The sequence below is a fragment of the Oncorhynchus kisutch genome, linkage group LG11, assembly GCF_002021735.2.
Source record: "Oncorhynchus kisutch isolate 150728-3 linkage group LG11, Okis_V2, whole genome shotgun sequence".
In the NCBI taxonomy this organism is placed as follows: Eukaryota; Metazoa; Chordata; class Actinopteri; order Salmoniformes; family Salmonidae; genus Oncorhynchus; species Oncorhynchus kisutch.
The window spans coordinates 71931051-71956362 of NC_034184.2; the positions used below are offsets into that span (position 1 = coordinate 71931051).

At 40.8% G+C, this 25312-nt stretch overlaps 2 protein-coding genes across 13 annotated transcripts in view; one reads left to right on the plus strand and one right to left on the minus strand.

Annotated features, from left to right (window-relative positions):
* Positions 1–15497, plus strand: part of LOC109899298 (polypeptide N-acetylgalactosaminyltransferase 11) — a 52537-nt gene extending 37040 nt beyond the window's left edge. For 2 of the 3 annotated variants that reach the window (XM_031836274.1, XM_020494392.2), the window contains exons 11-12: positions 10220–10357; positions 10732–11189. In XM_031836274.1, coding sequence (XP_031692134.1) covers positions 10220–10357; positions 10732–10863 — 270 coding nt within the window. In that variant the 3' untranslated portion in view covers positions 10864–11189. Of the gene's footprint in view, positions 1–10219; positions 10358–10731 lie in introns of all 3 variants that reach the window. The other variant, XM_020494391.2, reaches the window with a different exon arrangement.
* A 91-nt stretch (positions 15498–15588) lies between these two features.
* LOC109899297 (histone-lysine N-methyltransferase 2C) overlaps positions 15589–25312 on the minus strand; it is a 114063-nt gene continuing 104339 nt past the window's right edge. For 8 of the 10 annotated variants that reach the window (XM_031836271.1, XM_031836269.1, XM_031836272.1 and 5 more), the window contains 6 exons: positions 23679–23821; positions 22847–23027; positions 22501–22617; positions 17591–17664; positions 17361–17469; positions 15589–17154 (listed from right to left, as the gene is read on the minus strand). In XM_031836271.1, the coding sequence (XP_031692131.1) occupies positions 17062–17154; positions 17361–17469; positions 17591–17664; positions 22501–22617; positions 22847–23027; positions 23679–23821 (717 nt within the window). In that variant the 3' untranslated portion in view covers positions 15589–17061. The remainder of the gene's footprint in view (positions 17155–17360; positions 17470–17590; positions 17665–22500; positions 22618–22846; positions 23028–23678; positions 23822–25312) is intronic. The other 2 variants (XM_031836273.1, XM_031836265.1) reach the window with 1 other exon arrangement.

The following is a 25312-nucleotide window of genomic DNA, read 5'->3' on the forward strand; positions in this document are numbered from 1 at the left end:
GCTTGTGTTTCCAGCTCCAACAGTGCAGAAATATCTAACAATACACACAACCTAAAAGTGAAATAATGGAATTAAGGAATATTAGGATGAGCCATGTCGGAGTGGCATAGACTAAAATTCAGTATATCCATTTATAAAAGTGGCAAGTGATTGCAAGTATGGGGCAGCAGCCTCCTAAACTACAGGGTTACATAACCAGGTGGAAGATGCCTTGTGATGGCTATTTAACAGTCTAATGGCCTTGAGATAAAAAAAAAAAAACAGCTTCTCGGCCCCAGCTACAAATAAGTGAAAATGTTTTTATCCATTTTTGCAAATAAATACAGAAAGATTTCATTTACCTATAGTATTCACACCCCCTGAGACAATACTAAACTAAAAAATAATGTCCCTTTTTCAGGACCCTGTCTTTCAAAAAATAATTTGTAAAAATCTAAATTACTTCACATATCTTCATTGTAAAAAGGTATAAACAACCATAAACAATTCATGAACATGCACCTATGGAACGGTTGTTAAGACACTAACAGGAAGGCAATTAAGGTCAGTTATGAAAACTTAGGACACTAGAGGCCTTTCTACTGACTCTGAAAAACACCAAAAGAAAGATGCCCAGGATCCCTGCTCATCTGCGTGAACTTGCCTTAGGCATGCTGAAAGGAGGCATAAGGACTGCAGATGTGGCCAGGGCAATAAATTGTACTGTGAGACAGCGCTACAGGGAGACGGAAGAGACAGCTGATTGTCCTCGCAGTGTCAGACCACTTGCAACAGCTCTGGAGAGAGAGACGTCATCAGAGCTCGCAACAGGACACTGTACTGTCTACACTCGGTTTGTTGTTTACATTAAAACTTATTCATTAAATCGATTTTAATCCAAACTAAAGTTTTGTTACTAAGGATTCCACAACGCGGTTAGCCTTTACGGCTGGGACTGCAAGTTTGTTTGTTTTTGCGTGGATTCCGCGAGTTCTAGCTGGCTGTACTACAGACACTTGTCATCGCTGTGGGAAAGACTTTTGTTATCTTTTCGTAAAACAACTGGCTCTATACTGCAACCAATCTGGATACCAAGGAGATCCTGAGGGAAATCGATGAGTACCGACAGCTTTACGCTATGGAGGAACAACATACTCCTTCGTGGAAAGATCCGACCACCTCACAAAATAACTTTAACCCGACAAAAAAAGAAAAACAGATTAATCTACAGACACGGACGATTTACTTACCATTGAGGTAGAGGCTAGTGCTCTGGCTGGAATCCATGCAACAATGGAAAATTTGTGTGAGAAGGTAGAAGGGCTAAGGGGGAGTTTGGCGTTCAGCCAGAGTGAAATTCTCAAGCGCCAAAGAGAAAACAAGACACTCACAGCCAAGGTAAAAATACACGATTCCAACATGAATTCTCTACTCAGGGAAAACAGGGTGATGGAGACACTACTAGACATACAAATGTGTAGCATGAGTGAAAAATCACTTTTTTTCTGGTATTCCTGAAGACGCATCCAATAATCCAGAGGGCGCAATCAGAGAATTTATGAAATCCACATTGAAGCTTTCTATAGAGACTAAACAAGGTGGCTTTCCACCGAGTACACAGACTTGGAGAGACAAGACCAAGGGTCCCCGACCGATCATCGCAAAATTTGAACACTACCAACAAAAGGAGCTGATCAAAAGCAGAGGAAGGGACCAAATTCAGTCTCAATGACCAATTTCCAAAGGAGCTAAACGAACTTCGTAAGAGACTGTATCCGGTACAAAGACAACAAAGGATGGATGGTAAGCGTGCCTTTATTATTGTGGACCAACTCTATAGATGGACAGCTATTCAGAGACAGCTCCATAACACTGTGGCTGTACTAAATTCTACAGGGACTTCTACAGGTTACGAAAAAAAAAGAAGGTATGGGAACTGTTTAAAATATCTGAACATTATGAAGTGGATATGAACACACACACACCTGATCTCGCTCTCTTTTCTCTCTCTCTCGCTATTGTCCAACTGTTTTATAATTTAATGTGTTTGTCTCTTTTTTATGTATTTGTCTACAAGTTTATATATGTTTGCAACAAGAAAGGGGAAGATATCAAAATATTGTACGGAATACATTTGTACTGTAGTGAAGCAGTCTAGAATAATGCAAGGTATCTTTCATGATCATGTGAAACATCAATTGCTATGGAAATTCTGGAATGTGTTTTTCAATTATGTTAATGGTAATTATGATGGTGATACGATATGGATCACAATTATGAATATTAAGGCTATACGCACTACATGTTACACACAGATACTCAAACATGCAAATTGGCAGAGTTATTATTTATTTGGACATCACACATTATAGCCTTACTCTTAAACAGACATCATATCCAATATCACACACATAATTTGTCTAACATCTGTGGCATTGGCGAACAGGCAAGGGAATAAAAAGAATATTGCTAGAACCTATTTCTTGAATTCTAAATATCAGACATTTGAAAGCTCTAGTTTTGACCTTAATAATACCTCTGATGGCAGTAACTTTACACAAGCACTAATTATGGTCAATTTAGCCTGAGCATAGTATCTACTTATGGTAAGGGGTGAAATAAGTTTAGCTAGTTATAATTGCAACATTTTGGCAGATTATAAAAAAAGATCAGTCTTTACATGGCTAAAAGAAAATTAATATATACTGTTTACATACTGAAAGTCACTCTACATCCTTAGATGAAGTTGCGTGGAAAAAGGAATGGGGTGGTGAAATAATTTTCTGTCATGGACAAAGGAACTCAAAGGGTGTGATGATATTAATGAACAAAAATGTTGATCTGAATGTGCAAATAATCCTGAAAGATTCGCAAGGAAGGTGGATCTTTTTGAATATGAAAGTGGACGAAAAAGAGATTTGGCTCATTAATCTATATGGTCCAAATCAGGATGATCCACACTTCCTCAAACATTTATACCAATTTATTGAACTTACAGGCAACAAATGATCTAATCATTATGTTAGGAGACTATAACACAGTGTTAAGTACCTCGATGGACCGTAAAGGTAATCACTCTACAAACTATCATCACCGTGCCCTTAAGGAAATCACAAATATTGTGGATATTTGGAGACTAAAAAACCAGACCTAGTGAGATATACATGGACACTTAATCAAGCTAGTCATCTTGACTACTTTCTTGTCTCTTTCTCTCTTGCATCAAAGGTTAAAGTTTTAATAGGAGACAGAATGCGATCGGATCATTATCTAATTGGCATTCACATAACATTTATAGATGTTCCACGTGGACGGGGATATTGGAAATTTAATCAAAGTTTACTGGAGGACAAATTATTTTTATCTAAGACTAAAGAAGTTAACTGAATTTTTCCAGTATAATATAGGTTCAGCAAATCCCCTTATTGTTTGGGAAACCTTTAAATGTACCTTCAGGGGTCATTCAATATTTATCAATAATAAAAAAGCAGTTTCTGGCTAAAGAAACAAGACTAACAAGGGAAATCCATGAACTAATAGTACAGGTAGATAGAAATAAAACAATACTACAGAGATACAAAATAAGCTAGAGGAAAAACAAAAATAACTTGAGGAACTTATTCAAGAACGATCTAATGTAATCTATTACAAAAATAAAACAAACTGGACGGAATATGGAGAAAAATTTACAAAATTCTTCCGCAGAAACTCGTTTCTGAAGACTGAGTCATCTAGGATTCTCAGAATTTATTTTAAGAGGAAGCTAATTATTTTAGGCAGATATTCTCTTTTCCGTCTCATCCTTTCCCACTGAATGAAGATTACGGTAAGGAATTCTTTCCAAATAATTTAAGATGGAAAATTAACAAATGTACATAAAGATCAGTGCGAAGGCCAAATTAGAGGAATAACTTTTTCAGGCTATTAAATCCTTTCAGTCTGGAAAAACCCCAGGGCTTGATGGCATACCGGTAGATCAAGTATTTTTTGATATACTAAAAGCTCCATTGTTAAATTGTTTAACTACTCCTATAGAAATGGTAGTCTGTCAGGTACTCAGCAGGAAGGTCTGATTTTTCTCATATTAAAACATGACCTGGTCTATCTAAAAAACTGGAGGCCCCTTACACTTCAATGTTGTGATGCAAAAATACTAGCAAAATGCATAGTACTCAGAATTAAAAGGGTTTTACCAGGTATTGTTCATCCTGATGAGAGGTTTTTTACATGGACGATACATTGGAGATAATAAACAACAACTACTAGAAATAATAGAACATCATGTAGGAAGCCAGGAATGGTATTTATAGCGGAAAATAGAAAAGGCATTTGATAAAGTAAGACTGGATTTTATTTATAAATGCCTGTTTTTTTTCTCAATTTCGGCAATTCTCTTATAAAATGGGTAAAAATAATGTATAGCGACCCCAAGTGTAAAGTAGAAAATAACGGCTACTCTCTACAGAGAGTTTTGAATTGTCAAGAGAAGTTAAACCAGTGTTTCCGCTGTCACCATATCTATTCGTTATGGCCATCGAAATGCTAGCAATTTTTTTTATTTCACCTTTTATTTCACCAGGTAGGCTAGTTGAGAACAAGTTCTCATTTGCAACTGTGACCTGGCCAAGATAAAGCATAGCAATTCAACACATACAACAACAGAGTTGCACATGGAATAAACAAAACACAGTCAATAATACAGTAGAACAAAAGAAAAAAGTCTATATATAAAAGTCTACACAGTGTGAGAAGAGTGCAAATGAGGTAAGATAAGGGAGTTATGGCAATAAATAGGCCATGGTGGTGAAGTAATTACACTATAGCAATTAAACACTGGAATGGTAGATGTGCAGAAGATATCTCTATGCAAGTAGAGATACTGGGGTGAAAAGGAGCAAGATAAATAAATACAGTATGGGGATGAGGTAGTTGGATGGGCTATGTACAGGTGCAGTGATCTGTGCGCTGCTCTGACAACTGGTGCTTAAAGCTAGTGAGGGAGAGAGGAGTCTCCAGCTTCAGAGCTTTTTGAAGTTCGTTCCAGTCATTGGCAGCAGAGAACTGGAAGGAAAGACGACCAAAGGAGGAATTGGCTTTGGGGTGACCAATGAGATGTAGCACGCGCTCCAGCAGGTATGAGTGGGTGCTGCTATGGTGACCAGTGAGCTGAGATAAGGCAGGGCTTTACCTAGCAGAGACTTGTAGATAACCTGTAGCCAGTGGGTTTGGCGACGAGTATGAAGCGAGTGTCAACCAACGAGAGAGTACAGGTCGCAATGGTGGGTAGTGTATGGGGCTTTGGTGACAAAACGGATGGGACTGTGATAGACTGCATCCAATTTGTTGAGTAGAGTGTTGGAGGCTATTTTATAGATGTCATCTCCGAAGTCTAGGATCGGTAGGATGGTCAGTTTTACGAGGGTATGTTTGGCAGCATGAGTGAAGTATGCTTTGTTGCGATATAGGAATCCGATTCTAGATTTAATTCTGGATTGGAGATGCTTAATGTGAGTCTGGAAGGAGAGTTTACAATCTAACCAGACACCTAGGTATTTGTAGTTGTCCACGTATTCTAAGTGAGAGCCGTCCAGAGTAGTGATGCTGGACGGGCGAGCAGGTGCGGACAATGATCGGTTAAATAGCATGCATTTAGTTTTACTTGAGTTTAAGAGCAGTTGGAGGCCACGGGAGGAGAGTTGTATGGCATTGAAGCTCGTCTGGAGGTTAGTTAACACAGTGTGCAAAGAGGGGCCAGAAGTATACAGAATGGTGTCGTCTGCGTAGAGGTGTGTCAGAGAATCACCAGCAGCAAGAGCAACATCATTGACGTATACAGAGAAAAGAGTCAGCTCGAGGATTGAACCCTGTGGCACCCCCATAGAGACTGCCAGAGGTCCGGACAACAGGACCTCCGATTTGACACACTGAACTCTATCAGAGAAGTAGTTGGTAAACCAGGCGAGGAAATCATTTGAGAAACCAAGGCTGTCAATAAGAATGTGGTGATTGACAGAGTCGAAATCCTTGGCCAGGTCGATGAATACAGCTGCACAGTAATTTAATCGATGGCGGTTATGATGTCGTTTAGGACCTTGAGCGTGGCTGAGGTGCACCCATGACCAGCTCTGAAACCAGATTGCATAGCGGAGAAGGTACGGTGGAATTCGAAATGGTCGGTAATCTGTTTTAACTTGGCTTTCGAAGACCTTAGAAAGACAGGGTAGGATGGATATAGGTCTTTAGCAGTTAAATGCTAGTAATAGGGGTTGCAACAATTTCAGCAGATAATTAAAATTAAATCAGATCCAATAACATTAGAGGATTAGAAATCCAAGGCTTAAAAACAAAGGTGTCCATGTATGCCGATGACTCAAGTTTTATATTAAGTCCACAAGCTAGATCCCTGCAATGTCTCATTAAAGATCTAGATAACTTTCCTGTACTCTCTGGACTAAACCTAATTATGATAAGTGTACAATATTACGTATTGGATCCTTAAAAAAATACAACTTTTACATTACCTTGCAGCTTACCTATAAAATGGGCTGATGGTGAAGTAGACATACTCGGTATTCATATCACAAAATATATAAATTAGCTCCCCACAATGAATTTCAATAGAAAACTTGTAAAAATAGACAAGCTCCTGCAACCATGGAGAGGTAAATACCTGTCTATTTATGGAAAATTGCCCTGATTTTAACTCCTTAGTCATATCTCAGTTTACGCACTTACTTATGGCGCTGCCTACTCCTGATGATTCGTTTTTCAAATCATATGAGCTAAAATATTTTGCTTTATCTGGGATGCTAAACCAGACAAAGTAAAAACGTGCCTATCTATATAATTAATATGAACTGGGTGGGTTGAGATTATTACATATAAAAGCACTAAACCTCTTCAAAAGTTTTATTTGAACCCTAAATGGTTCTCAAGTAGATTAATAAGAAAAGCTCATCCATTGTTTAAAAATGGTCTTTTTTGCCTTTGTGCAGATTGCCATGTCTCATTTTCAATTTCATCCCCCTGAAAAGATGGAACAAATATTATGGCTGAACTCAAATGTGCTGGTTGATAAAATACCTGTATTTATTGGAAAGATGTTTGAAAAGGGTATTTTGTTCTTAAATGGTAATGGTAGAGTTATGTCCTTATCAGAATTGTACAGGAAGGTCTGCTCAATCCAAGAGTACAACAAATTGATTACAGCATTGCCCCAAAAATGGAGGAGGAGGTAGGGAACTGGTCTGTCTGCCCAATATAAAGGATCAAAAAATAAAAATAGCATAAATAGGAAAGTATACCAGTTTAATTTGAGGACCAGAATGTTGACAACTGTGCCATACAGATTGCAAAATAGTTCGGAAGATATTTTTGATGTACCGATTCCATGGTACAGGGTGTGTATGAGTTGATATATAAAACAACGCAAGACTTCCCTCATTTGGTACCTCTGCAGCATGACAATGCCACCAGCCATACTGCTCGTGACTTCCTGCAAGACAGGGATGTCAGTGTTCTGCCATGGCCAGCGAAGAGCCCGGATCTCAATCCCATTGAGCACGTCTGGAACCTGTTGGATCGGAGGGTGAGGGCTAGGGCCATTCCCCCCAGAAATGTCCGGGAACTTGCAGATGCCTTGGTGGAGGAGTGGGGTAACATCTCACAGCAAGAACTGGCAAATCTGGTGCAGTACTTAATGCAGCTGGTGGCCACAACAGATACAGACTTACTTTTGACCTCCCCCTTTTTTCAGGGACACAGTCCATTTCTGTTAGTCACTTGTCTGTGGAACTTGTTGAGTTTGCCTGTTGAATTATGTTCATACAAATATTTACACATGTTAAGTTTGCTGAAAATAAACAGTTGATAGTGAGATTACATTTCTTTTTTTGCTGAGTTTATGTAGAAGCACTTTTGGCAGTGATAACAGCCAGAGTCTATCTGGGTAAACCTGCATTGTACAATATTTGCACATTCTATTTTAAATTCTTCAAGCTCTGTCAAGTTCATCGTCGCTAGACAGCCATTTGCAGGTTTCCCATAGATTTTCATACAGATCAGTCAAAACTGTAATTCAACCACTCAGGAACAGCTCTTCTTGGTAGTTGGAAGTTTACATAGACCTAAGCCAAATACATTTAAACTCAGTTTCTCACAATTCCTGATATTTAGTCCTAGTAAAGATTCCCTGTCAAGGTCAGTTAGGATCACCACTTCATTTTAAGAATGTGAAATGTCTGAATAATAGTAGAGTGATTTCTTTCATCACATTCCCAGTGGGTCTGAAGTTTACATGCACTCAATTAGTATTGGTTAACTTTGCCTTTAAATTGTTTAACTTGGGTCAAACCTTTCGGGTAGCCTTCCACAATAAGTTGTGAATTTAGGCCCATTCCTCCTAACAAAGCTGGTGTAACTGAGTCATGTTTGTAGGCCTCCTTGCTCGCACACGCTTTTTCAGTTCTGCCCATACATTTTCTATAGGATGAGGTCTGGTCTTTGATCGTCACGCCAATACCTTTACTTTGTTGTCCTTAAGCCATTTTGCCACAACTTTGGAAGTATGCTTGGGGTCATTGTCCATTTGCGACCAAGCTTTAACTTCCTGACTGATGTCTTGATGTTGCTTAAATTTTTCTCCCTCATGAAGCCATCTATTTTGTGAAGAGCACCAGTCTCTCCTGCAGCAAAGCACCACCACAACATGATGCTGCCACTCCCGTGCTTCACAGTTGGGATGGTGTTCTTCGGCTTGCAAGCCTCCCCCTTTTTTCTCCAAACATAACGATGGTCATTATGGCCAAACGGTTCTATTTTTGTTTCATCAGACCAGAGGAGATTTCTCCAAAAAGTATGATCTTTGTCCCCATGTGCAGTTGCAAACCGTAGTCTGGCTTTTTGTTATGGCGGTTTTGGAGCAGTGCCGCCTTCCTTGCTGAGCAGCCTTTTAGGTTACACCGATATAGGACTCGTTTTACTGTGGATATAGATACTTTTGTATCTGTTTCCTCCAGCATCTTCACAATGTCCTTTGCTGTTGTTCTGGGATTGATTTGTACTTTTCGCACCAAAGTACCTTCATCTCTAGGAGACAGAACTCGTCTCCTTCCTGAGCGGTATGACGGCTGTGTGGTCCCATGGTGTTTATACTTGCGTACTATTGTTTGTCAGTTGAATATGGTACCTTCAGGCGTTCGGAAATTGCTCCCAAGGATGAACCAGACTTGTGGAGGTCTACCATTTTCTATCTGAGGTGTTGGGTGATTTCTTTTCATTTTCCCATGATGTCAAGCAAAGAGGCACTGAGTTTGAAGGTAGGCCTTGAAATACATCCACAGGTACACCTCCAATCGACTCAAATTATGTCAATTAGCCTATCAGAAGCTTCTAAAGCCATGACATCATTTTCTGGAATTTTACAAGCTGTTTAAAGGCACAGTCAACTTAGTGTATGTGAACTTGTGACCCACTGGAATTGTTAGTGATTTTATAAGATAATCTGTCTGTAAACAATTGTTGGAAAAACTACTTGTCATGCATAAAGTAATGTCCTAACCGACTTGCCAAAACTATAGTTTAACAAGAAATTTGTGGAGTGGTTGAAAAACAAGTTTTAATGACTCCAACCTAAGTGTATGTAAACTTCTGACTTAAACATAAACACAAGGCCAAATCTACAGTTGAAGGTTATTGTCCTTCTGTGAAAGGTGAATTAATCTCCCAGTGTCTGGAAAGCAGACTGATCCAGGTTTTCCTCTAGGATTTTGCCTATGCTTGAAAATATGGAGTAGATTTTTTCTTTTAAATGTATAGGCGCCCTTCTTTGCGAGGCATTGGAAAACCTCCCTGGTCTTTGGTTGAAATTCACTGAGAGACTTTACAGATAATTGTATGGGTGGGGTACACAAATGAGGTAATCATTCCAAAATTATGTTCAACACTATTATTGCACACAGTGAGTCCATGCAACTTGTTAATCAAATGTTTACTCCTGAACTTATTTTTGTTTTGGTTAACATTTTGAAAAATATAATTCCACTTTGACATTATGGGTTAGTGTGTGTGTGTGTCACTGGCCTACACAATCTACATTTGGGCTGTAACGCAACAAAATGTGGAAAGTCAAGGTGGGTGAATACTTTCTTTAGGCGCTGTATAGAATTTTAACTGTACACTATATAATCCATCGGCCTTTTTCTCACTCACCCCACTTTCTGTCCCTCCCTTCCTTCCTTAGGAGTGGGCCTATGATGAGGAGCACGAGTTGATCCTGACTGGCCTGCTGTGTCTGGACATGTCCGAAATCCGCTCGTCTGACCCGCCCCGTCTCATGAAGTGTCACGGCTCAGGAGGCTCCCAGCAGTGGACCCTGGGGGTGAGTTAACTAGACCCCCTCACTCAACCACACTGTTGCTGAATCAAATTGTCCCCATATCTGTATAGGCAGATAAGACTATAGTAATGACTGCTACCAATACTACAGCAGGACAATACTACAGTATATAGTAATGATTGCTACCAATACTACAGTATTACTGTGGTTTTTATATTGGCTGGTACCACGGGGCATCATGATGATGGCAAGAAGGGCAACTTCTACTCGACCACCGCCAGTTGGCTACTGCACTAACCTTTTTATTAGCTACAGTAATGCTGTGTTGGAATCAGTAGAAAATGATTATATAATGGCTCTCCTCTCCCTGCATTCTCTATGTAACACATGGCCCGTCTTCCTCCAACCATCTCCAGAAGAGCAACCGGCTATATCAAGTCTCAGTGGGCCAATGCCTGGCCGTGGTCGACACAATCAGCCCCAAGGGATACGTTGCCATGGCGATATGTGATGGCTCTCAGTCCCAGCAGTGGCAGTTGGAGGGCTGATGTTGATACCCCACGACTAGTAACGTTCCAGACATTGACTGCCCCCCTCTGGATAGGGGGGGGGGATACTGCACGCTGCTGCTGTGACAAGGAAAGAGGGATGGAACTAATTATACGGACTGTGTTCTTGAAGACTTGGAGAATGAATGCTGTTTGTCTTCAGAACTGGTTCCAGCCTCCCTGAAGTGCACAGAGTAAGTACACTGTAGTCTCAACTGCATTTGTATGACTTCCCCTCTTGGAAATTAGTACTCCATTTTTCCCTGAGAACAATTCCTTGTCCTGTGTTTTAGAATGTGTCATGCAAGTGATTTAAAAAAAAAAAAGAAAAAAAAAAAAAAGTACAATCATGTTTTAAATGAATTTTATCCAAATAATATTGCGTAAGTCCCGAAAAAGTGTTTACTAAGAACTGTGGACTACCAGTATTAGGACCCTGGTTTTATAGTCATTTTATTCTGTACTTATTACAATCTGTTGTTAAAGTGGAATTGGCAGCGTTTTAACTACTTTTCAGATATGAAACAGACAATCATGACAAATTCCTTGACGTACAGTAAGCCATTGTTGGCAGAATAGCTGGATGTAATTCACCAATACCAGAAATATTGCAAATCACAGCTGGCCTGCTACACTATAGTTTGCTGCATCCACCCAATCAGGATGCACTGTTTTAGTTTCAATGACTCAATACAATCAACCTGGCAATGAATAAGTCAGTCATACCATGGCTAATAGGCTAGCGTATCTATTTATTTAGCAAGCTAAAAACACAGAGCCCAACATTGGGAAGATGTCATGCCATTGGAGGAGTGACCCATTGTTGCTATGTTTGCAGTTTTTTGGGCTAAGTTGCACTGCGGCTGCCATGGCTTTTCTCTTAAATATTTTTTGCTGAGACCTGCTGCTGACTCAGGCAGTGAGGCAGGCTGTTGCTGAGTGAGTGGTGGGGAGGACCAGAGGAGTGTGTGTTGAGAGCACTGAAGTCATTGGCTGAGTCACATGAGCAAGAGGAGAGCGAGCAGCATGTGCGCTCGTTGTGGCAACTTTTTACCAGTTGTAGGTAGGCTTGTCATTATGGAACACCTTCTTCCATAAAACATTAATGCGCTAGAACTGATGCAAATCAAGAAATAATGACACAAAGCACTGGAAAAAGACTGGGCGCACTAGAGCACATTACATATATTCGCTCCAAGGTGGTTTAAACTGCATTCCAATGTTGACTGCTTAAAGACAACGGTATCAAGCTCAGTTCTTGGGTCTCCGGGGCTGCCCGGGTGGAAATTATGGAACTCCCTCACGTGGTTATTTTTATGGGGGAAAGTTCAATGAAATTGACAAGCATTATACATTTGCTTCTGTTGGAGTGCCTGGACACAGCCATGGAATATTGGCCATATATCACAAACCCCAGAGGAGCCTTATTGCTATTATAAACTGGTTATCAACATAATTATAACAGTAAAAATAAATGTTATGTCATACCCGTAGTATTCAAACTGATATACCATGGCTTTCAGCCAATCAGAATTCAGGGCTCAAACCACCCAGTTTATAATTACAATTAGAAACATGGTTTGAGCCCTGAAAGCCGTGGTATATCAGACCATATACCACGGGTAAGACAAAACATTGGTGGGTATATAGCGGCTCCGCGTTGCGTCTTGCATAAGAACAGCCCTTAGCCCTAGTATATTTGCCATATACCATACCCCCTTGTGCCTAATCCCAGCTGTCGAACGAGTTAAATTCTGGCAAGTTTAAGGGCAAATTCTTTTCTTGCCACATACAAAATTTGTTCTAACATCATTACAATTAACTATGATATTCCTTCCTAATTGGCTCAATAACATTATGGAAAAATGGTTTATTCTTTAGATATGGCAACTTCTCTCTCACTGAAAAAAGGGTTTTGAGAGGTCATTGGGCTAGAATTTTTTTCGTGACCTTTTTCTTTGTGGCTAGGGATGCAGGTGTCATTTGGTAAGCAAGCATGAAATGTGAATCGCTTCGAGTTAGCTTGGCTGAGCTTGAACGGCTCCAGTTAGCATATCTCTTGCGTTCGTAAATTCGCTCTGGCTATCTACTCTTGTCTGTGTGTGCCATAGCGCAGAACACTGAGGAATTTATGAATGAGCAGTCAGTAAAAAAGTCAGCAACACAAACAGCATACAGCAATTTACTCTGCTAGGGCGAGTAAATTGTCAGAGTGGTGTCTGGAAACTAGCCAACTTTAGCCAGTTAGATTGGGTGCCGTTGTGAGGTCAGAAGCTTCGGATCAACCCTACTCCTCGTCCGGAATGCCCAGATCTCACTCAAACACACCCCTTGTTAATGTGCATAACTGAGTGAGAGAGAGCCTACCTTTTTATTGTTTGATCAATAGGACTGTGAAGTTCCCAAATGTAACAGGACTCCCATGGTATTTTAGTGCCTTCGGAAAGTATTCAGACCCCTTGACTTCTCCCACATTCTGTTACACTACAGCCTTAATCTAATCCTCAACAATCTACACACACTACCCCAAAGCGAAAACGAGTTGACATTTTTGCAAATGTATTAAAAACAACCTTATTTGCATAAGTATTCAGACCCTTCGCTATGAGACTCGAAATTGAGCTCAGGTGCATCCTGTTTCTACAACTTAATTGTGGTAAATTAAATTGATTGCACAGGCACACACCTGTCTATACAAGGTCCCACAGTTGACCGTGCATGTAGGAATAAAAACCAAGCCAATGAGGTCGAAGGAATTGTACGTAGAGCTCCAAGACAGGATTGTGTCAAGGCACAGATCTGGGGAAGGGTACCCAAAAATGTCTGCAGCATTGAAGGTCCCCAAGAACACAGTGGCCCCCATTATTTTTTTAAATGGAACAAGTTTGGAACCACCAAGACTCTGGCCGAGCGGCCAGCTCTAGGAAAACGGGGGAGGAGGGCCTTGGTTTGAGTAAAAATTTTACAGGGACAGTGCGCATTAATCAACGTTTCAGTAAAAGTGACGGTTTTAGCCAGCCGGCTAATTTTCAACCGCAGTCCCTGGGCAGGTTATTAAAAACAATTACAATACAGACAATCGATAAGCAGTGAGCACACGCAGAGCAACATAGGACAAGCAACCAAGAACCAGATTGTCACTTTGACAAGAGTTCCTCTGTGGAGATGGGAGAACCTTCCAGGAGGACAACCATCTCTGCAGCACTCTACTAATCAGGCCTTTATGGTAGTGACCAGACGGAAACCACTCCTCAGTAAAAGGCACACGACAGCCCTCTTGGAGTTTGCCAAAAGGCACCTAAAGAATCTCAGACCATGAGAAACAAGATTCTCTGGTCTGATGAAACCAAGATTGAACTCTTTGGCCTGAATGCCAAGCGTCACATCTGGAGGAAACCTGGCAGCATCATGCTGTGGGGATGTTTTTCAGCGGCAGGGACTGGGAGACTCAATGTCCTTGAGTGGCCCAGCCTTGAACCCAAACAAACATCTCTGGAGAGACCTGAAAATAGCTTGAGCTTGAGAGGATCTGCTGAGAAGAATGGGAGAAACTCCACAAATGCATGTATGCCAAGCTTGTAGCGTCATACCCAAGAAGACTCCGCTGTAATCGCTGCTTTAACAAAGTACTGAGTAAAGGGTCTGAATACTTATGTAAATGTGATTTTAGAATAAGGCTGTAACATGAAAAAGACAAGGGGTCTGAATACTTTCCAAAGGCACTGTACATATTTTCAGAAATTGATTCATGTGTATTTTATGTCTTTTGGCGAATGCATTCTAAAGTCACGCTGTTACTACTGCCTGTAAACACAGTCCAGTTCAAAGTGAATTATGCCAGGCCCATGTGGCAAACGGCTTAATTGCATATAAGCCTACGGCGCACCTATCTGCGGAGACTCTGGACAATACAGATTGTATATTTACTCTAGTGTCTAACTCTCTAAAAGCACAGCTGTTTCCCACTCTATATTGCTATAGACATTTTCACAAATGCCTTACTATACGTCATTCCCAAACTTTTATGAAAATGTAAAACAAAAGAATCTTCCTGGGGGTGTATGCGAGCAGATTTCATGTTACAAAGCTGTCAGTTCCACTTGAATTACTATGACATACAGTATTTAATTTTGTAAAATTTTCTTTGGCAGAAACTTTCTATTGTACAAATATTTATCACTGGAATTTTGTTTTAAGTTATGCATTTGTCATACTTCTTTGAAACTGTTGATAGGCTAGACCAGGGCTCTCCAAACCTGGTCCTGGATAGCTACCCTCCTGTAGGTTGTTTGCACCAACCCCAGTTTTAACTAACCCGATTCCGCTCTACAACCAGCTAATTATTAGAATCAGGTATGCAAGATTAGGGTTGGAGAGCCTTGGGCTACACTGCATTAGCTCTACTGACCAAGAGATCGACATTGTGTGCAGTCTATGGAAATCATGTTGAATAGGGTAAGTGGAAATGCAGGGATAGTCTTTAATTTCCCAGTCTCGGATCACACTAACCGTCTGTCCTGCACTGTTCTAGTGAGCTATGATTTGTTTTTGTTTTCTTATCTAAATGTACGCTGTGAGGTTGAGTAATTATCTTGCAAATGAGACACCCAAATAAATGTTAATTGAAGTATGAACATGCCTTTGCAATTGATTGACATTAAAGTTTGGTCCATTTCCTCCCACAGTAGAGAAGTGGCACGGAATTGAGATAAAGGAAATAGCCCATTTTAGATGTAAAATATTTTATTTTTTGTAAATTATCTGATTCCACAACCCATCACACTCTGTATACTTTAAAAAGCCTTCCATTTTTTTTTTCTTACATTAGATACTACTATACAGGACAAAGAAAAGACGCATACTGTTAAGAGGTCTGAATATTGTACGAGGGAAAATTATGTACAATTTGAAAACATACATGCCATGTACTGTTTATACCGACTTTTGTGCACACAAATAACTTCATTTCATACTGGTCAGAAAAATGCTAGTACCAGATTGACTTTTGTGATTGAGTCAATGAGTAAATCATACAATTTTTTTTCTCAACTAGCCAGCACATTTCTTCTTAAAAAAAAATGTAAACAACACATTTTGTCAAAAGCATAATGGAGTCTCCTGCAAATGGTAAGTGAAAGACATTTTTTAAACATGTCTGTTAATTAACTGCATGAGGTAAATCAGACTACTGTGCGTATGATACAGTTAAAGTAGCCAACCGATGGTGTGGGTGGTTTCCAACCTAAATTCAGTTCTCTAATTATACGTTCAAATCTGATTAACTAAGGGTTAGGATGTAACCGTCTCTGATTGGTGCTCTGTGCAATTCTTAGATTGCGCATGTCAATGCAAATAAATTGTTGTAAAATTAAAGAAACAGAACATTCTTCAAGTGGTCATAATTTTAGACAACGCAACTACATTCTAAATAAAACAAATACTTTTACACTGATATCCTTAAATACTTTTTTTGTTGAAAAAAACCCTAAAGAATCATCCAAACAGCCATGAAGCTTAGGTAGCATTTGGCTTATTATTTACTTAATGTCGTCTTTCCTTTTTTACAGATATTTACACATTGTATATAGTAACACGTTCTGATTAGACTGGGCTGCAGTTTGCCGGTGACTCTTTCTCCTCATTTAAAAAAATAACTTCATTTGATAATAAATACAAAAAAAATCTCTTATTTTACATAAATCAAAAACAAACTGACTCATGGAATCAAGTATTTAACTAATTTTTTGTTTTTAGTGCAAGTTAATAATCCCTTAGCTTTGTCCCGAAGGAAGTCCTCTCTGTACATTCCTTGTTCAGTGGCGTCTACATTTCTGTAACTATACATGTATATATTTCTTAATCCGGAGGACCTGCCTCTCTAAATAAGGCGGTGGCCAGCACAAAACTCTCCTGGTCAACTGGTGAATTCTACCCCAGCCCCAAACCCATTTCCCTCTCACACTTTTTAATATTAACAAAAATCCATTTCTACTCTTTTTTGCTGAGTGAAAGACTCGGCTCACTGCCTTTATAAAAATTGTCTTTCTGCCTTTTGATTCCTCTAACAGTTCTGCGGTCAGTCTTTTCCCCCCGATTATTTTTTTTTTAAGTAACAGCGTATCAACCAACAAGCCTATAAGGAATGCACGTGTGTGTAATTTTAAAGTGTCGTTGCCTGTCTTTTGCAGCAACTCTGTTCTAGTTCATCCATTTCCGACAGTTAACTGCACCACAGTGGCAAGGGATCTTATGCTGGTCGTCCTCCAGGTCAAATTTGTAGTCGTAACACAGCTAAGAGGGAGAGAGAGAAATCCGTTTAATCCAGCTCTATCGACATGCAAAACTTTGATAAAGATATCAAAGTTACTATGCTTGATATGACGAGACCATTGTTATTCATGTGTCAGCTTAATGTTTGAGGTAGCTACAGTGCAATTCATTCCCAGTCTCTACTCCCAATATAAAGTAATATTGCTAATGAAAGGTACATATCTTACCTCCTCTCCTCTCTGGATATTACGGCAGGAGCTGATGACGATCTTAACACCTCTCTCCAAGCTCACAGCCTCAGTGATGCAGTTCGGGGCACAGGAGTGGTTGATATACCTGAGGATGATAAAGGGTAAACAACTTTTCTAAATGCTAGTGAAATGATAGCTTGACCTCAGCATCGAAATGTAACGTAAGTGGGGGTCAAATTTTGTATTCAGAATGTAGAAACTCCTACCTTGCTGGTCCGCCTGTTATGGTGGCGTCGACGACATGCTCACTGTCCAGGCGGAACATGTAGACTCCACGGTTCTGCAGCACAGCAATAGAATCATATGTAAGATACAAAATTGCCATGCTTGTCTTGTAGATACAGTGCCTTTAGAAAGTATTCATCCCCCTCGACTTCTTACAGCCTGAATTCAAGATGGATTAAATTGACTCACCCATCTACACAACACCCCATAATGACAGTGAAACAATGTCCGCAGCATTGAAGGTCACCAAGAACACAGTGGCCTCCATCATTCTTACATGGAAGAAGTTTGGAACCACCAAGACTCTTCCTAGAGCTGGCCGCCTGGCCAAACTGAGCAATCGGGGGAGAAGGGCCTTGGTCAGGGAGTTGACCAAGAGCCCGATGGTCACTCTGACAGAGTTTCTCCTTCCAGAAGGACAGCACTCTACCAAATCGGGCCTTTTATGGTAGTGACCAGACAGAAGCCTCTCCCCAGTAAAAGGCACATGACAGCCCGCTTGGAGCTTGCCAAAAGGCACATAATGGATTCAGACCATGAAACCAATATTGAACTCTTTGGCCTGAATGCCAAGGGTCATGTCTGGAGGAAACCTGACACCATCCCTATGGTGAAGCATGGTGGTGGCAGCATCATGCTGTGGGGATGTTTTTCAGCTGCAGGAACTGGGAGACTAGTCAGGATCGAGGCGAAGCTGAACGGAGCAAAGTACAGAGAGATCCTTGATGAAAACCTGCTCCAGAGCACTCAGGACCTCAGACTGGCGAAGGTTCACCTTCCAACAGGACAACGACCCTAAGCACACAGACAAGACAACGCAGGAGTGGCTTCAGGACAAGTGTCTGAGTGGCCCAGCCAGAGCCTTGAACCCGATCTAACATCTCTAGAGACACCTGAACATAGCTGTGCAGCGACGCTCCCCATCCAATCTGACAGAGCTTGAGAAGAATAGGCGATACTCCCCAAATAAAGGTGTGCCAAGCTTTTAGCGTCATACCTAAGACTTGAGGCTGTAATCACTGCCAAAGGTGCTTCAACAAAGTAAAGAGTCTGAATACTTATGTAAATGTAATTTTACATAAAATTTAAAAAAAAACACATTTCTAAACTTGTTTTTGCTTTGCCATTATGGGGTATTGTGTTTGAGGGAGAAAAAAAACTATAATCAATTTTAGAATTAACAAAGTCAAGGGGTCTGAATGCACTAACTACAATGTTGTTGATCCATCCTCAGTGTTGTCATGCCGTTGGCCTGGGGGTAGGTTTATGACAGTCATAAATAGCACTCCCCCCCCCCCTTTTCCTCTCTCTACCCTAGCGATGTGAAATTTTAAAACCCCTTGGTTAACAGCGATTCTGGGGGGAAATGAACTATATTCTGGTAATCCGACCAATTGAACATATGCGGTGGTACTTAATGAATATGATGTCAGTTCGGTTGTCATCTGAGACATTCTCATCAATGATAAGATGACAAACTCTACAGTGGAGTTTCCTATATAAAGCCTTGACGAAAATGTAACCTCCGGTTCCAAGTATGTGAGGTCTGCAGCCTCTGCGTTAAAAGGACTAACATGTCAACTATGGTAAGTTGGTGGTTGAAGATATCCCTCTAGTGGTGTGGGGGCTGTGCTTTGGCAAAGTGGGTGGGGTTATATCCTTCCTGTTTGGCCCTGTCCGGGGGTGTCCTCGGATGGGGCCACAGTGTCTCCTGACCCCTCCTGTCTCAGCCTCCAGTATTTATGCTGCAGTAGTTTGTGTCGGGGGGCTAGGGTCAGTTTGTTATATCTGGAGTACTTCTCCTGTCCTATTCGGTGTCCTGTGTGAATTTAAGTGTGCTCTCTAATTATTTCTCTCTCTCGGAGGACGTGAGCCCTAGGACCATGCCTCAGGACTATGACATGATGACTCCTTGCTGTCCCCAGTCCACCTGGCCGTGCTGCTGCTCCAGTTTCAACTGTTCTGCCTTATTATTATTGAACCATGCTGGTCATTTATGAACATTTGAACATCTTGGCCATGTTCTGTTATAATCTCCACCCGGCACAGCCAGAAGAGTACTGGCCACCCCACATAGCCTGGTTCCTCTCTAGGTTTCTTCCTAGGTTTTGGCCTTTCTAGGGAGTTTATCCTAGCCACCGTGCTTCTACACCTGCACTGCTTGCTGTTTGGGGTTTTAGGCTAGGTTTCTGATCAGCACTTTGAGATATCAGCTGATGTACGAAGGGCTATATAAATACATTTGAACTACAGAACTAAGCCAACCTCAGCGTGAGCTTTGGTTGCAAATGGTTTGAACTTTGAACTCTTATTCACTACAGAAGTGATACCTCCTAGCCATTGAGTTAGCAACAGCAGCTGCAAACACAGGCTAGGAAAGAACAGACAGAGTATCCCGTCTATCACACAACGACGTTACTACAACGTATTCAATTGACCACCAGAGACATTCTTCAAAGGACAAAGGACTCGGTTTGGCAACACGGCCTTCCATCTACCACCAACCTACCGAAGCGCAGCTCAGAGTAAATATTTATTGCATTTTCCTTTTCCAAATGGGCGATAATTTAGAATGCATAAGATACTGTATTAACGATAGCACAGCTTCTCCCTTTGTCCCTCAGTCTTCCCGCTCTTTCACTCAAACCCAGCCCCTTTTCTTTTGAGTAACCACCTGTCATATCTGTTCCTCCCGCTAGGGACGTTTTTCGTAATCAAGGTAGGATTCATTCTTTGTATATGTAATTCTGTGTGATTAGGTAGGTATTTAGTAAATAAATAATTAAACCCAATTTTGTATTGCTGATTCAACTTGTTAGCCAGGGTTCGTGTAGATAACTGACAATTTAACTGACAACTTTCAGATGACTGAATTAAGGTGACGATTAATATTACGAGGTCTTTAAGAGTTTATTCGGAAGATAACAGCTCTATAAATATTATTTCGTGGTGCCCTGACTCTCTAGTTTATTATATTTACATGATTAGCTCAATCAGGTAATATTCATTACGGAGAAAGGATTGTATAGAATAGCATGTCATATCACTTAATCCGGCATAGCCAAAGACACGACAGTGTTCTCCTATCACAGCCATTTAAACTCTGTTTTTAACTTCTTATGGCTTGGGGGCGCATCCGGATTTTCACATCCGGATGAAGTGTGCCCAAAGTAAACTACCTGCTACTCAGGCCCAGAAGCTAAGATATGCATGATGTCTGTGAGTATAACAGAACTCATATGGCAGGTGAAAACCTAAGAAAAATCCAACCAGGAAGTGGGAGATCTGAGGTTTGTAGTTTTTCAAATGATTGCCTATCCGATATACAGTGTAAATTTGGTCGGATTGCACTTCCTAAGGCTTCCATTAGATGTTAACAGTCTTTAGAACATTGTTTCAGGCTTCTATTGTGAAGGGGGAGCGAATAACAGCTGTTTGAATCAGGGGTCTAGCAGAAAGCCTTGAATTTAGTCATGCATGCAGCACGAGCTCTATTCCTTTTCATTTCTAAAGACAAAGAAATTGTTCGGTTGAAACATTGTAGATTTATGATAAAAACATCCTAAAGATGGATTCTATAAATTGTTTGACACGTTTCTACAAACTGTAATATAACTTTTTTGACTTTTCGTCCGGACTTATTGATCGCGCCTTGTGCATTTGGATTACTGGACTAAACGCGCGAACAAAAAGGAGGTATTTGGACATAAATTATGGACTTTATTGAGCAAAACTAACATTTATTGTGGAACTGGGATTCCTGGGAGTGCATTCCAATGAAGATAATCAAAGGTAAGTGAATTTATAATGCTATTTCTGACTTTTGTTGACTGAGCGCTGTACTCAGATTATCGCATGGTGTGCTTTTGCGAAATGCAACCGCTGTGTCAGATTATCTTTATTATTATTATTCTATGCATAACACTTGTATCTTTCATCAACGTTTATGATGAGTATTGGTGTGGCTCTCTGCAAATTCACAGGATGTTTTGGAGATAAATATGAACTTTATAGAACAAAACAAACATGTATTGTGTAACATGAAGATCATCAACGGTTAGTGATTAATTTTATATCTTTCTGCTTTTTGTGACTCCTCTTTGTCTGGAAAATGGCTGTGTTTTTTGTGACTCGGTCCTGACCTCACATAATCGCATGGTATGCTTTCGTCGTAAAGCCTTTTTGAAATCGGACACTGGTGGGATTAACAACAAGTTTATCTTTAAAATGGTGTATAATACTTTGTTTGAGGAATTCTAATAATGAGATTTCTGTTTTGAATTTGGCGCCCTGCACTTTCACTGGCTGTTGTCAAATCGATCCCGTTAACGGGATTTCAGCAATGAGAAGTTACGTCTCCATTGGCCTCATGGTGAAATCCCTGAGGGGTCAACTGAGTTAAAGACACCTGTATCTTTGTGGTATATTGATACACCATTCAATGTCTGCTTTTGTAAATATTTTTTTATCTACCCATAGGTGCCCTTTGCGAGGCATTGGAAAACCTCCCTTGTCTTTGTGGTTGAATATGTGTTTGAAATTCACAGATCGACTGAGGGACAGTACAGAGATGAGGCAGTCACTCAAATCATTTTAAACACTTATTGCACACAGTGAGTCCATGGAACTTATTGACTCAAAAACATTTCAGCTTTTCATTTGTAAACACTTCCACTGACATTACGGGGTTTCTGTGTAGGCCAGTGACAAAAATATCAACATTTTATTCCATTTTAAATTCAGGCTGTAATGGAGATACTTTTTAGACACCACTTCAAATTAGTGGACTCGGCTACACCCGTTGCTTAAAGGTGTATACAGTCGAGCACACAGCAGGATGGTCTTACACATGTAGTGTATCTAGTCTTGTGGTAAAAATATCTAAACTCACCTGGGATTCATACATCTTCTCCATCCGGTTGGCGACCTCGTTGCGAATGAGGGTGCCGATGTACTCAATCACCATGGTGTGGGACTCAATGTCCCTGGCGGCGTACAGACCCAACCCCTGCCAGAGGTTGCCACACAGTGCGGGTCAACACCAAACAACTTAACTCGACTTAGAACGCAAACAACCACTATGAATGCTGCCATATCAGTCATAATCCAAATCAATGTACATCAAAACAAAATAGCTTATGACACATTTCTAATAAGTTAGAGAAGTATATTGAATCTGCATCAGTGATGTGTAGAGACCGCATGTAGCCCTAGCACAGAGTGGCAAAGGTGCCCACCTGAATGCGGGAGCGCGCCAGGTACACATTGCTCTTCCACTCTGCCTTCATGCGTCGGTACTGGAAGGGGACGGATGCAAACTGCTTGGGGGTCACCTCTTCTGGTGCTTCCACCACACCCACACTGCCAACCATCTGCATGGACTTAGAGGAGCTGCCGGTGCTGGACAAAGTGTGAGATCTACAAAAAGAGGAGAAACCAAAACACACGAGACACCCTGAAGCATTTCCACAACAGGAAGTTAGAATTACAGTACTACTTTTGTAGAGTTGGACTGTGTATGGGGGCTTCCTGAACCCAGATTATGCCCACTCCTAACTGGCATTGTTAATGGAGACAGTCCATTTAAAGGATAAGGCTTAATTTGGGCCTCCGGGAAAGCGGCCGTAAGAGTTAGTTATTGGGTGGAGAGGCAGCTATTGTGTGGCTAAGAGCAGAACCCTTTCTAGCAGGGATACCAACATCTAGCTTTATAAGAAAGTAGAATAACATAAAACAGAATTATGGGTTAATATTGCACTAAAACAGTGACACGTACAAGATTGAGTGAAAATGGACGTGACAATGAAGGATGACGACTTCACAAGAAAAGAGTGATGGAGGAAAGAGGTTGTTTTTGTTACATTGATTTAAATCAAAGGAACCTCATGACTCTTTTCCTACAACTAGGAATCTGTGAAGTGACGTTAAAAAACAACATGCATAAAGAGGATACTGAAGAAGAGAGAAAACGCCTTGTTGTGGATGGAACAAAGACAACGTTTTCCAGAGATTAAAACAGTGGCTGAAACAAACATGGAAGGAAATTAAGTGTAAAATCATACAGAATACCTTAACACCAACCTCTTGACATGCGTGCAGGTCTTGGGTTCCGAGCGGGCACTGCCAGTTGGGTTGATGGCCAAGGGGAGATCCATCAGAGGGTTCCGTCCAAAACGGAAAGTGTAACTTTCACAGGCCTCCACTCCAGGGAGCTGGGAGATGCAGGCGCGCACACAGAGATAATGAAAAATATATATTTTGTAACATTTAAGTGGTTTGAGGGTTTATAATGACCAAAAGTTTTAAACTTAATTTAAACACTCAATAGTACATTCCAGGTTTCCATTATGATGCGTAAGTGGATATATTGAACTGTTTTTCCTACAGGTAATTTTTTAAAGAAATGTCTTACACCACTTAACCTTCGATTGAAAAAGTGCTTTCATATTCATAATCAACTGAAAAGCCAGATTCTAAAATAGTGTCTGATGGAGAACCTCCTGTGCCTGTGAAAAGCCTTTTCCGTCAAAGCACTTAATGGAGTTGAAGCTATTTTGTATTGGTGCTTTTAACAAAAATGTTTCTATTTGCCCAAACCAATGGCAGAGGAGAAGAAAATTCAAAAGTCAAACCCAAACGGGGTTAGCTACAGTGCATTTGGAAATTATTCAGACCGGTTCCCTTTTTCCAAATTGTTACATTACAGCCTTATTCTAAAATTGATTAAATAAATGTTTTCCCTCAATCTACACACAATACTCCATAAAGACCAATCTCGAAAACAGGTTTTTAGAAATGTTTGCAAATGGATAAAAAATATGAAACACCTTATTTACATAAGTATTCAGATCCTTTGCTATGAGACTCGAAATTGAGCTCAGGTGCATCCTGTTTCCATTGATCATCCTTGATGTTTCTACAACTTAATTGTCATAAAATCAATTGATTGGACATGATTTGGAAAGGCACACACCTGCCTATATAAGGTCCCACAGTTGACAGTGCATGTCAGAGCAAAAACCAAGCCATGAGGTCGAAGGAATTGTCCATAGAGCGCCGAGACAGGATTGTGTCGAGGCACGTATCTGGGTAACGGTGGTCTCCATCATTCTTAACTGGAAGAAGTTTGGAACCACAAACTTTTCTTATAGCTGGCCGCCCAGCCAAACTGAGCAATCGAGGGAGAAAGCCCTTGGTCAGGGCGTGACCAAGAACCGGATGGTCGCTCCATAGTTCCTCTGTGGAGATGGGAGAACCTTCCAGAAGGACAACCATCTCTGCACGACTCCACCAATCAGGCTTTTATGGTAGTGGCCAGACAGAAGCCACTCCTCAGTAAAAGGTACATGACAGCCCGGTTGGAGCTTGCCAAAAGGCACCTAAAGGACTCTCAGACCATGAGAAACAAGATCCTCTGGTCTGATGAAACCAAAATTGAACTCTCTAGCCCAAATGCAAAGTGTCCTGTCTGGAGGAAACCTGGCACCATCCCTACTGTGAAGCATGGTGGTGGCAGCATCATGCTTTGGGGATGTTTTTCAGTGGCAGGGACTCAGCGACTAGTCAGGATCGAGGGAAATATTAATGGAGCAAAGTACAGAGAGATTCTTGAAGAAAATCTGCTCACCTTCCAACAGGACAACGACCCTAAGCACACAGCCAAGACAACGCAGGAGTGGTTTCGGGACAAGTCTCTGAATGTC